Raw genomic sequence first — 15,636 nt, forward strand, 5'->3', positions numbered from 1 at the left:
AACCCTCGATTAACTGAACTGAACTATTCATATTTTCATATATATTTAATTTTTATATCTTGATTTTTTGTATTTTATATTATACCTCCATTTATATCATGTTTATATACATCCTATTCATTTATTTCTAAGCAAAAAAATTAGCCCAAATTTGGTTTTGGTCATTAACCAAAAATCTGAACCGAAAACCAGTTAACTAACCGAATAAACCGAGGCGACTTAACCAAAAATCGGTTGGTTAATAAAAGTGATTAACCAATGACTTTGGTTATGGTTTGGCTAATAAAATATAAATGAACTGTTCACGAACGCAAACGAACATAATTGAAGAAAGATACACGACCCTAAATTAATGAACATATATATCAACAGGGGTAAACGGACACAAACAAAAATAAATGAACACACTAAATAAACACAATCAAACAAATATAAAAGAATAAATAGACGATTCATCAAAAGTCTTTTTTTTTCTTCAGAAAATGAACATAAACGACCATAAAGCGATCATAAACGAGCATAAATGAATAAACGTTAACGAACATAGATCAACATTCAAAACAAGTGTTCATGTTCATTCGTGTAATTAAATGAACACAAACCTTTTATTCATGTTCATTTGTTTATTAAATGAGCGAACATAAATGAATTTCTTGCCGAACGGTTCACTAGTAGTTCACTGAGCGCTCGGTTTATTTACAGGTCTAATTAAAACTTAAAATGGGTGGCTCCATGAAGAAAAATTGAGATCTTTGTGATCTCCAATTCGATCATAAGGGCGTTCGGGTTTACCACCAGTCATTCAGGTGGGTGAGTTTTTCTCAAAATTGGAGATAACTTGGAGACGCTTAAGGACTCCGTACGGCTGAGTTAAGCTAGCTGGCGATAACCTTTTGTCATTTGATCACCCCGTACAAAATACCTAAACAGTTTGTTTGTTGACTGTTCAGAAAATATATATAATTTAAAAATGGCTTCCTCGTATAAACCGTAAATCCAACATTATGATCATATTATGTATGTCTTTACTAGTTGCCCAAAGTATGTCTGTTTTGTATATTTTTTGTTCTTCTAAATGTTTGTCTTGTGTTTGTCATTATTGAAGATCAAAATTGTTACAAAGTTCGAACCAATAAGACAAAATCCATTAATTAAAAACAAAATTCCGTATCTGAAAATATCATATCAATTTTTTCAAAACATTTTATATTATTCTCTTATATTATAAATACTCTTAAAGCTCTAGCCTCATTTCATACAAAATTATCACTTCATCTTCAACACATTAATACCTCAAAAGATGAAGCTCATGGCACGAGAATCGGCTATGGTGATACCCGCGGACCAGACTCCAAATATAAACCTATGGAACTCTAACCTCGACCTCATAGCCCCACGTGTACACACGCGAACTGTCTATATATATCGTCCAATTGGTGCTGCCAACTTCTTTGATACTAGACTCATGAAGAGCGCTTTGAGCAAAGCTTTGGTTGCATTTTACCTGTTGGCAGGCCGGTTGAAGGAGGATGAGAACGGCAGGATTGTGATCGATTGTCAAGGACAAGGCGTGTTGTTTGTGGAGGCTGATTATGATGGTGTGGTTGATGATTTTGGTGACTTTGCACCTACACTCGAACTTCAGGAGCTTATCCCAGAAGTTGATTACTCGCGAGGAATAGAATCGTATCCATTGCTGGTCTTACAGGTGATTAAAAACATGCATGTCCATGCATGACTCAATACGTAGACGTTATTAAATTGATTACTAGACAGAACATGTCGAATCGATTTAAAAAGGGTGTGTGACGTTAATTTCAGGGTTAGACTAAACGCACCCCCTCCCTTACTTGTCAAACCCCCCCCCCCCCCCCCCCCCCCCCCCGAACTTTGACTTCCTTCAACAATTTTATTTGACATGTTACTACACTCTAACCGTTTTTAAATTTTATGGTTTCTTTTTTATAAGATTTATTTTTATTTTTTTCTATAATGTTTTATTTTATTTTTTTTGTATTCTCTCTTTATATGTTTATTGAACTTGATCATAATAATATTAATTATTATCAATGTCGATGCATTATTATATTTATAAAACTATATATAAATATGTGTGTGCGTGTGTGAAAGACTGATACTAGTTTTCGAAGCAGAAGCATACAAGTATCAATGTCCTTTTGAACTTTTATTCTTGCAGTTCTAACTTTCTTTTTAGATTTGTTTTTGGACTTTTCTTATACGCTCTTCTAACGCGTGGTGGGTTTACATAAAAAAATTGATTTCATCTTATAAATATTGTGAAGTTCAACATTTTTACGTATGTTTTTTTTATATGTTTAACTCCTACTACAACACATAGGCCTTAATATGTTTTTTTGTATATGTTTTAACTCCTCCACTACAACACATAGGCCTTAATACTTTGTTATGAATAAATTAGAAACTTAAATTCTAAACTTGTATTTACCTAATTTAAGTCATACTACTTTATCTTTTAGTGTTACTTGTAACTAATAAATACAAACATGTTTTATATGTAAATTTGGGCAGGTTACTTTCTTCAAATGTGGAGGAGTTTCTCTAGGAGTTGGGATGCACCATTATGTCTGTGACGGGGCCTCTGCGTTGCATTTCATGAACGCATGGGGCGATATGGCTCGTGGCCTTAACCTCATCATGCCGCCTTTCATAGACCGGAGACTCCTTCGCGCACGTGACCCCCCACATCCAGCTTATGAGCACAATGAATGCAGGCTCACACCGCCAATGAAATTGCCACTCGAAGCACAACCACGAGAAATAACCGTCTCAATTTTGAAGTTAACACGAGGCCAACTCAACAGGCTCAAAGGAAAAATCCATGGAAGATGGCAGCCCAATAAACTATAGTTCATTTGAAATTTTCTCGGGTCATGTTTGGAAGTGCATTTGTAAAGCTCGTGGACTGCCTGATGATCAGGAGACCAAGCTTTATTTTATAGCTGATGGGTGGGCTAATATTAAGCCCGCTCTGCCACCGGGGTATTTTGGGAATGTTATCTTCCTACACAACGCCACAACATTAGCAGGCGAAATTATATCAAATCCTAGTTGGTACGGTGCTAGTAAAATCCGTGAGGCGTTAGGAAGGAGAACCACCGATTACCTAAAGTCAACAATCGACTACTTGGAACTTCAGCCTGATCTGGGGTCTCTGGCTAGTGCCGTTGTGGAGACTTATAAAAGCTCAAATCTTGGTATAACCACTTGGGCTCGGCTCCCGATTCATGATGTTGACTTCGGATGGGGGCGGCCGATATTCATGGGGCCCAGTGCGATCGATGTGGAAGGAATATTAACATTGTTACCAAGCCCAATCAATGATGGAAGTTTGTCTATAATAATTTCTCTAGAAGTTGAACAAATGAAGCTTTTCAAAAAGTTATTGTATGATATATAACATGTTACATGTTACATACGTCTATTTCATGGCAACTCTATGTGTGAATGGCCACTTTCTTCTTTCTACATCCTTTTGAAAGTGTCATGCATGTTCGAACCTTTGTGTATTTGGTTTTTTATAAAACTTTGATGATAAAAATATATAAATGAAGAATAAAGTATATTTGTTTGTTAACATCTCCATCTTCTAATAAATATGGACATATGGTAGGCATCCTAGGGTTGTTTCTCACGATCAAAATCCCGCCCAAACCTATCCTTTTCTTATTGTCAAAATCTCGTGGGCGGATCTTTGTCCTACCCATAGATTTTGACGACTCGATCTCTCTTGCTAACACCATAAGATGCATTTTGTTTTTTTAAGAGGTAAAATATCTGTAGTTTGTGAATAACATCTCCGGACCTATGTAGAAAAAGTGGACCAAAGACATGCAGTCTATAATAATAAGGCTATTTGTGTTTTTAATTTTTGCACTACTAAAATAAACTGATGTTTTTAAGATTAATGATTCAATCTCTTCAATTAAATCAAACCTAAGTCTTTTCAATGTGTTCTCAAATCCTATATATTTATTGATTTCAACTTTCAAATACACGAAAACCCAATGACTAATTTCAATCATGAGAAAATTTTAGCAAATAATGAATTTGAAGACTGTTAATTTCACTCACAGTCAACATCGAAGTTCGAGAGAGTAGGGGTTGTGGAGGGGCGGTGATCTATGGAGGAGCGAGGGGCGGTGGCTAGTGTTGAGAGTATGTGAAGGAGAACGATGGTTTATGAGATTAGAAAGATGTTAGAGGAGGTAAAAAGAGGAGGAAACATTTGTGAGAAAAAAAAACACTCTCCAGAAGCTCATGTCTGCGTGGTGCAGACAAAAGAGCTCACGCTAAGTTTTTTTTTTTTGAGAAAACAAGCACCACCTAAGTCTACCTTCACACTTCTGGTTCTACACGCCTTTAGTTTTCCTTTGTAGATCCTTTCCACCGGTTTCAATAAGTTACAAACTTGATAATCGTTTTCACATCTCAACTTTAGAATTTTGATGTTTTTTCCCCTAATCTTTTCAAGTCATTTGAGAATTTAAGTTTCCTCCGATCACACGCCGAATCTTTCTTCGATCAGGTGCCAGCCAACCATCTAATGGTGTTAGCGGGTAAGTACCACCATAGTTACAAAATTCCTAGATCTAGGCCACCTTAGTAATAAGTTTATAACTATTAGGATCAAGTTTGTCATTAGTTAAGTTTGAGACTCGAACGTGCAATATCTGCAAACCACATGGATCAATCATGTAGTCAATTACTCTATTTATTATGAACTTCAATTAAATTTACATTGCTATCCCTGAAATTTAATATAGTTACTCTACGGCCCATAACCTTTATTAAAACTTTTTCGGGGTTTTTATGTTTTCCTAACATTATTTATTTCATTCCATATATGGTGTTTGATAACTTGGGATTCTCCTTCAAAGTGATAGCCGTCATGATGTTTTTGTATTTGAGTTAATGTTTTATAAGTCTGATTGGACATTCCTAATAAAATACCTTAGGGCAGAAAATGGGCCCATGAGCCATGCAAACAACCCTACACCTCATCAGAGTTAAACAAACAGATAATCACACAGCAGTACTAGCTAGGTTTCTCTCTTGGTCAAGTAAGTTATTCCTTGCTCATCACAACTGATTATCATACATTCTAGGCGCTAGTCGGCCGCCGGCTTATCAAGTATAGATTAATCAGGATTAATAGGATTTAATCGAGATTAATCCGATCAGAATTTTATATATAGTATTTCATAAATACACACACCAAATTTTATACATAAATTTTCACTTTTGACCAATTCTTTCGAGTATAGTTAGTTTAAATTAGTGAGTTTCGGTCGTATTTGCGAAATGTATTATCATTCTTGCTTTTATGATCATGCTGTTTTTTTCACATTAGCTAACTTATGTTGACACATTTTCAATATGATTACCTATAGGTTTAAGCAACCTATAAGTATATCAGAATGTACATAAAACAGGTAATTGTTTTAGTTCCTTTACTTCTACCTTTTAATTAGCTTCTTCTTGTCTTGAGTTATTCATTATTCTTTTAATTATATCACCTGCATTTGCTTGTGGGGTTGTACTGCAGGTCATTATTCAAGGGTTTAAGAGCTATGAAGAACGAATTGCTATCGAAGATTTCAGTCCGAAAGTTAACTGTCTTGGTATGATATACTTTTTCATGTTTCTTTTATCAATAATACTCTTTTATTCTCATGTAATGCTTTATAGTATTTATCTTTATCTGTTATCGTGGCTTGTCACGTAGAGATGACCAGGTTGGACCCATAGTTATCGAATGCGCTAGGCGCACTCAAGGCGCATAGGCCTCGCCTAGGGCCTAGGAGCAAGGCGCAAAAAAAGCGAGGGTCTGAAGAAAAAAAACGCACTTGAATAAAAAATTTAAAATATATTATGAAAAATAATACTATTCTTCAAATAAGATAAACAAAAGCTATTATATAACATTTAATATCATCTAATTAGTATCAAAAGTTTTAAAATATTCAAGGTTCAAATTTAATTCCAGAACTTGAATAACAAAATGTATCAATATAATGCCTTTGACCTCTTCTAGATCTAAGTTTTAATAGCACTCCTTGCGTTTCTTTTGCCTGACTTTTTTCTTCTCATATTCTTGGCATAAACAATGCTGAAGCGCTCGCCTAGGAACTAAAAGCGCATTTATTGAGCCTAGCCTGAAAAATGGGCCTAGGCGCAAAAGGCGAGGGCTTTTAATAACTATGGTTGGACCTATTGTGGACCGTGACCTTTTTAAATATATAACCATGATTAAGGTTATCGTATGAGGGATTGTTGTAATCGAGTTTTGAGTTAGCTAGTTTCTTGATTATAATAATACGAACGTTCATCCTAAAATTGCGTGTTTGTTTGTGTTTTGGTTCAATTCGTTCTTGAAAAGATTCAACTAAGTTAACACTATGTATTATTTTCGCGATAATCTTTGCACTATGATTATAATTATTCAAATTTAAACTGCAGTTGGTGCAAATGGGTCTGAGAAGTCTAATATTTTTCATGGTACGCGCAGGTCAATAACTTTTAACTATCTATTTATTCGCTCGTTTTGTTGCATCTCAACCTACCCGATTTACGTTTGCAGCAATTCGTTTTGTTATAAGCGACCCTTTTCATAACCCGTGTGTTGAAGATCGGCTTGCCTTCCTCCATGTATGTTGGTTATCTTTTTATGGTCTTATAAAATGGTTATATCAACTTGTTTCCAGTATAAAATAATAAGTTTTATGTGAACATTTCACAGGAAGGAGCAGGACACACAGTTCTACCAGCGTCCGTTGAGATTGTTTTTGATAACACCGACAATCGTATTCCAGTAATGTTTATCATTTATTAGTAGGCATAATCTTTACTTTGTATACGTGTAAATTATCATCTATTCTCACATATTGCTATGATGGTTGCTCACAATGTTGATATTGCACACACATGCTTACAAGATTGCAAATGAAGTAGAATGAAACAAAGGATATGACATTAAGATGCTATAATAGATAGCAGACTAAACACATAAAACTATAGTGACCGACGGAATGAGGAGATGTAAATGTGTAACTTTTGTGAGTGATTCGTCATGAAACATTTGTTACATTTAGTTTAAAAGTGTATAGTCATATATCCTTTTATGTTCTATAATAAAATTGTATTCTTAGTTTAGAAAATGTTGGTCATAAACCGAAAAATAGAGTTTATCAGGACAGACAACTTCGTAGCTTTGAAGTAGTTGATCAAAACACATAAAATGTTAGTCACACTTATTAGTTGTTTTATTGCCAGATGAGTTTTGCTACTTTTTTATGCATTGCTATTGAATTGTGTTTCGTCTGCACGGAAATAAGTTTAGTTTTTAAATACTACTAATGGTTGCTAAATTTATTTTCTGTGATTTGAAGGTTGATAACAAGGAGCTGCGGCTGCGAAGAACAGTTGGTACTAAAAAGGATGAATATTATTTGGATGGGGAGCATATAACGTAAGAACCACGTAATTGATCTATAACTTGAATTATCTTATTATCTTTTTTTTGAATGTCACGTAAAAGAAGTAAACGCATCATTGTAGGAAAACCGAAGTTAAGAATCTGTTGGAAAGTGCCCGGTTCTCTCTTTCCAATCCATATTATGTCGTGCAACAAGACAGCGTATGACATCTCTTCGGTTTGAATATTTTGATCGCAGGTGAAGTGTAAATTTTTTAATAATCATGCATTTTTTGCAGATGGCATCATTGGCCTTGATAAATGATTCGGAACGACTGGATTTGTTAATGGAAATAAGTGGTATTCGTGTTTATGAAGAGAGTCGTCTCGAAACCTTGAAAATGTTGCAAGAAAATGGCAAGTGATTGTTAAGATTGGTATATTATTGCATTTGGTTAATCTTTTCTTATATACTTTATACTTTTATTATAAGATCAGGAAATGCGAAAAATCAGATAATTCAAATCCTGCAATACTTGGATGAGAGATTACGCGAGCTAGATGAACAAAAAGCCGAGTTGAAGAAGTATCAGCAGCTTGATAACCTGAGGAAGTCTTTAGAATATACTATTTATGATAAAGAAGTTAATGATGCTCGTCGGGAATTGGCTAAGGTAATTTTATCTATATAAGTTTCAAATTTTTTGCTCGATTATCGTTTTTATAAAATCAATTTCCTAACTAAACTGTGATTATTGATAGTAATACATTTCTTGTAATGCAGGCTTGTTTAGTTGAGTGCGAAAAGACCCGTCAAAATGAAGATAAACGAGCGGAGCAACTTATTAGTAGAAAAAACATTTTACTTGCAAAGCAAGAAGAGCTCACCAAAAAAATCAGAGATTTGGGTCCATTATCATCAGACGCGTTTGAAACGTAATTTTAGTCACTTGACCACCATTCTGTTTGACTTAACTGAATTTTCGTTATTATTGGCCGGGTTGGGTATGGATCGTTCCTTTTGTACGCGTTAAAAGTGGGGTGGCCATGAGTCAGTTTGGGCTCAGTCGAACCAAAACAAAAAAATACAAAAAAAAAAAAATCGGTTTTTGAGTTTTTAGAAACCGTTTGGTGCCGGTCTTACCATTTGGGCTTGAAAGTTTTGGGCTGAAAAAAATTGGCCCATATTAATGAGTTTTGGCATAAAACTCACCTACATCTTTTTGTTATTAGTAACTTATTGATTATTATACATTTGGGCTACAATATTTAGGTATCACTATTTTTATAAATTTTTATAACTTATCCAGATTTAAAAATTAAACTCTATAACTCAGGTTTGGTTTGGTTTTTTATGATTATGAAACCAATAGTGTTTGGTAATATTTGAATACACTTTTGGTGGTTTTCAATCCGTTTGATCGCTTGGCTCATACAACCTCTTTTTAGCCATCTTTGTATTTTATCGTTTTAGCCATCTTTGTGACATCCCACATCGGTTGGGAAGGAGAACTAAGCCTTCTTTATAAGGAGGTGGATACCTTCCCCATCATAACACGTTTTGGGCGCTTAATGGTAGTGAATTAGAGGAGAATTCCACAGTTAAGCGTGCTCAGGTGGGAGTAGTATAGGATGGGTGACCACCTGGGTAACCAAAAGCAAATCCGTGAGGCGATGGTGGTACAACCCGGCCAAAGCGGACAATATTACGGTGCGGTGGTAGCTGGGCTGTTACACTTGGCTCATACGACCTCTTTTTAGCCATCTTTGTATTTTATCGTTTTAACCCGTTATAGAAAAAATATAGACTCAAATCGATCCATTAGTAAGTAAACGGGTTGTTAACACATCAAATGCAGGCACAAACAGAAAAGCATAGAAGAATTATATAAAATGCTGCATAAGTGCAACGAGAAGTTAAAACAGTTTAGTCATGTAAACAAGAAAGCACTTGATCAGTATGCATACTTTTCGGATGAAAGAGAAGAACTCCAGAAGCGACTACAAGACCTTGATGCTGGTGATGAGGTAACATTAATCTTATTTATTATAATTTTCACTTCTTTTAAGTTTTGAGAAAAAAATCTGAAAAGGACTATGAAAGTAGGCTTGTAAACATACAATCAATTGAGCACATACAATCAAACAAACGTGATTTTCTTGTTTGTGTTCGTTCGTAAAAGTAATGTGAAGAACGTGTTAGGCCTAAAAAGTTATTAGAACTACACTAAGTTGTAATGATACAAATAATAATTAAATGAATATATTAACTAACATATACGAACAAACATAAACTAGCGAACACAATTGAATGTAAACGAATTTAAAATTTAGGGACATAATGAACTTCCCGTTGAATGGTTCACGAACTGGTCATTGAACGCCTAGTTCATTTACAAGTCTAAAAAAGTGTACATTTTTACGTTTTTGTTCTCTGCATTTTTCTAAAAACCATTTCAAAATCTTAATGACAGAAAATCTAAGAACTTGTATCAATACTGGATCAACGCAACGATGAATATATTGAAAGTACTTTGGAAGGTGTGGCTAAGCATTTTCGAGATGTATTTTCTGAACTTGTACAAGGCGGTCATGGATTTTTGATCATGATGAAGAAAAAGGTCGGGTTTTTAGTTTCTTTTATACGTACATTTTCTGTCCTTGTGGGATTTCTAACTTACTTCTTATATATGTCTTCCAACAATTCAGGATGGTGAACCCGCTGATAACGATTATGACAATGATGTGCCTCAGGTTGATGTCAAGAAGCCCATCGAAAAATACATTGGTGTAAAAGTAAAGGCAAGTGTTCTCTACAGAACCTTTCTTTTATCATAGGACTTAGGGGTGTAAACAAGCCCGAGCTCGGCTCGTTGAATATTAGTTCATTAATTAATTTATATACATTTGTGTTTTTTTATAGTTTTTAAGCTGTAGTTATATATATGTATATATATATATATATGACATAATGTGCATTGTTTAGTATATTATTATAATTATTTACATACTAATTATTTTCATATAAATAAATATTTAACACATTAAACATAAATTATATTAATAATAGGCTCGCATAGGCTTGCAACCAGCTTGAGCTTGATAAGCGAAGCTCGGGCTTCGTTTGTTTGGCTTGATCCAAGCTTTTAACAAGCTGGCTTGGGTTTGTTTACGACTCTTATCATACTTAGAGGTGGCATGTATGTTTTGAATATGTATGTGCAAAGGTTCATTTTGATTTAAGGTTAATATTGTAGGTTTCTTTCATGGGACAAGAGGAGACACAATCAATGAAGCAATTGTCCGATGGTCAGAAGTCTATGGTTGCATTGGCACTTATATTTGCCATTCAAAGACATGATCCTGCTCCGTTTTTCCTGTTCGATGAGATAGATGCCGCACTAGACCCTCAATATCGAACTGCAGTTGGAAGTATCCTGTCTAATATTTGAAGTTTTGTCAAAAGTTTTTTAGAGGTGGCAATAAGGGCGGGTTGAGTGGGTTGGTTGACTGGTCAAAACGGAATGTTTTTACGTGTTGGCTCAAAACACCGCCAAAGTTATTTAAAAAATGTTTTTATAAATAGTTAGTCTGTCAAATACGATTACAAAAATCATATTATTTTGATAGTAAAGCAGATACCATACAAAAACCAACATATTTTCTGTTTTTTCTCGTTAAAGTCCCTTAACAGTTTTGATCACATTTAACATGTGAAGATGATGTGTAAAAGCTGTTAAAAACAACTTTTATGAGAAAAATAGAAAGTATACTGGTTTTTAATAATATTTGCCCTTGATAGTAATGATCTAAACTTTTCAGCATAAAATGATATAATGGGTGAATTTCAACTAATTTTGTTGACCCGTTTGAGATAAGCATAGCCCGGATTAATCCATTTAAAAGTAAATAGGTAGAAATTGTCACTTTTATTATTTAGTGCTAGCTAGTCAAATAATTGTTGACTTGCACTCGCGGGTGTTGTCTCGTTTGTTCTATTTTTTGCATCCCTGACAACTTTTTTCTAGATATCATTCGTCGCTTCGCAGATATGCAAAGTACACAAGTCATTGCAACAACATTTCGACCCGAGCTTGTGAAAGTTGCCAATAAGATATATGGTGTGACTCACAAAAACCGTGTCAGTCATGTAAATGTTATCACCATGGAGGAAGCATTGGATTTCATCGAGCACGATCAAATGCATAATGTTGAATGAGCTGCACCTGGTAAAGTCAAAGTCAACTTGTTACATTATATTTTACAAATGTTCATCATCATCATCGTCGTCGTCGTCGTACTCAGTATATCCCACCAATAGCAAAGCTATGGTAGGGTCTGAACATTGTTTATTTTGAAAATGATATGATGATTTGAATAAAATGTTATAGGAGCTAGGTTTTGTTTGTTAAGTACTCTTTAGATTCATTCGAATGGTTTTCAGTGTTATTTGTTTGACTCGTTAGAGATAAAACCCCATTAAAAAAATTGGCTGCCTTTGTATCTTATTTTAAGGCTTGGGTTATACACACATCAAGAAGGTTATTCAAACACCAGGAGAGCCTATATGACTCGTATAGGTACAGAGTCAGGTCATTTTTGGTCAGGAGTGTTAGCTTTTATTCCCTTGTACGGTATAGACCCTATACGAGCCGTATAGGGCTATATGACTTGTATAGAGTCTGTTTGACTCGATAGGTGTTTTAAATTAGATAATTTTAAGATTACTTTCAAATTACAAAATGTTAAAAATAACATCCAAGTTGGTTATAAACTAAAGGTAAATATTTTGCTCCATACTAATCAAACAACCTACGAACAACATGAGTGTTTTGGGGTAAGTATAGGCTGACATGCTGTCTATATGTCATATAGACCCTATACAGCTCATATAGGTCAGACAAGGTAAGTGGGCTATTCGAGCCAGAAAACCTATACGACTCGTATAGGGTTGATACGACTCGTATGGACTGCAAAAAGTTGTCACACTATCACCTCCGTACATATAAGTTAGGGCTATACGACTCATATAGACCCTATACGAGCCGAGCCGTATAGACTTATTTACACAACAGGGGGGCTGGTGTTTGAATATAACCACCATATTTTAAAGTCACTTATTGACAGGAATTTGTGTGTTTTAGGTGTGGTGGCTCAACGTGAACCAGAGGATTTGTGTTGAATGAAGAAATGCATCATCTTTTTATCTATAGACGCCATGTTTTTTAAATCTAGCTATATATGCATGTTGACTCTTAACATTAACATTCTGGTGTTTTTGTTTGAACTTGAAGCCTTATTTTCTTAATTATCATATGTTAAGACTTGATCGTTTGATGGGATTTGATTAGGATAATTATTACTCAATGTACAAGTAGCTACCAGCAAACTCTACTAAGCGTATGCATGGGTCGGTTCAGTTTTTGGCTAAACTCAGAACCAAAAACCAGTATGTACTGTTCCATTTTGGTTTATTTCAGTTTGGGTTTGCTACTTTGGTTCAGTTTCGGTTTTTTTGGTTTTGTCATTAAATCTTGAAAATTTTGAACCGAAAAAAAATGGCAAAATATATTGAATTTAGGCCAAAAGGTTTTTGTTAGTTAATAATTAATTGAATATTGTAACGAGTCAAACAAATAAAATTGAATATTGTACGTTGGGCCTATGAGTCTAAGATATTTTGGGTTAGGCCGAAAAGAATATAAATTTCACTTATACAAGCGCGAGATATATAGCACTGAGACCTAGAAACACAATTGTATCATATACAAAGTTTAGGCCTAAAAAGTTCTTAAAACTACACTAAGTTGTAATGATACAAATAATGAGAAAAGATAGAATACAATAATTGCTTAACGTACATTAGGTACAAGAATACTTATATTCATGAAATCGATCCACGAAATCACATTACAAGATCTCGAAATCGTCAATACATATCGAATTAATCATTGGTTCACCGAAATAAAACAGTTTTAGATCGTTAATCGATCAACCTTTTACTTTTCTTCACGAAAATCGTTTTTGAGCGTTTTAGGTTTTTGGCTGAGCGTTTAGTATTTTTGTCTTTGAGTGTCTCGCGTACCTATCGTACATTGAGTAATTATTGTACACTAACCTCACCCTACAAATAATAATTAAATGAATATATTGACAAATATATACGAACAAACATAAACTAACGAACATAATTGAATGTAAACGAATGAAGATAAACGAATTTAGAATTAACGGAGATAAATGAGCATCCCGTTGAATGGTTCATGAACTATTCATTGAACGTCTAGTTGTAATCTTTTACATTTGTAAATTATGTTATTTTGGTAACCGGCATTTTATTCCATCAATAAAAATCATTTCAAAATCTTAATTACAGAAAATCAAAGAACTTGTATCAATACTGGATCAACGCAACGATGAATATATTAAAAGTACTTTGGAAAGTGTGGCTAAGCATTTTCGAGATGTATTTTCTGAACTTGTGCAAGGCGGTCATGGATCTTTGATCATGATGAAGAAAAAGGTCGGGTTTTTAGTTTCCTTTATACGTACATTTTCTGTCCTTGTGGGATTTCTAACTTACTTCATATGTCTTCCAAAGCAGGATGGTGAGCCCGCTGATAACGATTATGACAATGATGTGCCTCAGGTTGATGTCAAGAAGCCTGTCGAAAAATACATTGGTGTAAAAGTAAAGGCAAGTGTGTTCTCTACAGAACCTTTCTTTTATCATAGGACTTATGGGTGTAAACAAGCCTGAGCTCGGCTTGTTGAATATTCATTAATTAATTTATATACATTTGTGTTTTTTCCATATTTTTTAAACTATAGTTTTATATATAACATAATGTGCATTGTTTAGATACATTATTATAAATTTTTACTACTAATTATTTTCATATAAATAAATATTTTAACACATTAAACATAAATTATATCAGGGCCGTCTCAATGTCCTTGTAGACCAAAAGCGAACTAAAATGTTGAGGCATTTTTTAAAAACAAATTGATATAAACCCTCCTCCTTTACCCGGATTTGAGACCGGCAATAATAAAAATTTTGTATGTAAATATATATTTTTTTGTTTTTAGATTTTTACCCTATAAAGCATTCAACATACAGCAATACATAATCAAAAAGAATTGGGCCTTCATTTTAGTTTGTGGCCCATTTTTAACACATATATTATATACATGTTATAACAATGCTATAATAATTGGAGGCCCAAGGCAATGGCCTGACTTGGCCGGCCCATGGGCCGGGCTTGAATTATATAAATAATAAGCTCGCATAGGCTTGCAGCCAACTCGAGCCTGATAAGAGAAGCTCGGGCTTCGATTGTTTGGCTTGATCCAAGCTTTTAACGAGTTGGCTATGGTTTGTTTACGACTCTTATCATAGTTAGAGGTGGCATTTATGATGTATGTTTTGAATATGTATGTGCAAAGGTTCATTTTGATTTAAGGTTAATATTGTAGGTTTCTTTCATGGGACAAGAGGAGACACAATCAATGAAGCAATTGTCCGGTGTTCAGAAGTCTATGGTTGCATTGGCACTGATATTTGCCATTCAAAGACATGATCCTGCGCCGTTTTTCCTGTTTGATGAGATAGACGCTGCACTAGACCCTCAGTATCGAGCTGCAGTTGGAAGTATCCTGCCAAATATTTGAAGTTTTGATAATAGAGCAAATACTATAAAAAAATCAACATAGTTTCTGTTTTTTTATCGTAAAAGTCCCAAACATTTTTTAAAAAAATCTAACATATGGAGAGTTTTTGATGTGTAAATATTGTTAAAAGAACTTTTACGAGAAAAACAGAAAGTATACTAGTTTTTTTAATACTATTTTCCCTTAATAATAATAACGATCAAATTTTCCGCATAAAATTATTCAAGAGATTAATCCTAAATAAATTGTTGACTTGCACTCGCGTGTGTTGTCTCGTTTGTTCTATTATTTGCCTCCTTGACAACTTGTTTCTAGATATCATTCGTCGCTTTGCAGATATGCAAAGTAAACAGGTCATTGCAACAACATTTCAACCCGAGCTTGTGAAAGTTGCTGACAAGATATATGGTGTGACTCACAAAAACCGTGTTAGTCATGTAAATGTTATCACCATGGATGAAGCATTGGATTTCATCGAGCACGATCAAATGCATAATTCTGAATGA

The 15,636-nt window shown here is 34.3% G+C and overlaps 1 protein-coding gene and 2 pseudogenes across 2 annotated transcripts; all 3 read left to right on the top strand.

The window, feature by feature from the left end:
* The first annotated feature begins 1,250 nt into the window (after positions 1-1,250).
* On the top strand, positions 1,251-3,658 carry LOC143575295 (shikimate O-hydroxycinnamoyltransferase-like; annotated as a pseudogene). The gene is made up of 2 exons (XR_013142737.1): positions 1,251-1,708; positions 2,551-3,658. The product of XR_013142737.1 is annotated as a shikimate O-hydroxycinnamoyltransferase-like (transcript).
* A 1,801-nt stretch (positions 3,659-5,459) lies between these two features.
* Positions 5,460-11,675, top strand: LOC143575280 (structural maintenance of chromosomes protein 3-like; annotated as a pseudogene).
* A 604-nt stretch (positions 11,676-12,279) lies between these two features.
* LOC143575281 (structural maintenance of chromosomes protein 3-like) lies at positions 12,280-15,636 on the top strand. The gene is made up of 6 exons (XM_077059694.1): positions 12,280-12,293; positions 12,352-12,361; positions 13,833-13,979; positions 14,061-14,153; positions 14,936-15,110; positions 15,446-15,636. The coding sequence occupies exons 1-6, from the start codon at positions 12,280-12,282 to the stop codon at positions 15,634-15,636; spliced, it is 630 nt and encodes a 209-aa protein (XP_076915809.1).

The sequence above is a fragment of the Bidens hawaiensis genome, unplaced genomic scaffold (assembly GCF_021521415.1).
Source record: "Bidens hawaiensis isolate Kalapana, Puna unplaced genomic scaffold, B.hawaiensis_p1.1 tig00027332_1, whole genome shotgun sequence".
Lineage (NCBI taxonomy): Eukaryota > Viridiplantae > Streptophyta > Magnoliopsida > Asterales > Asteraceae > Bidens > Bidens hawaiensis.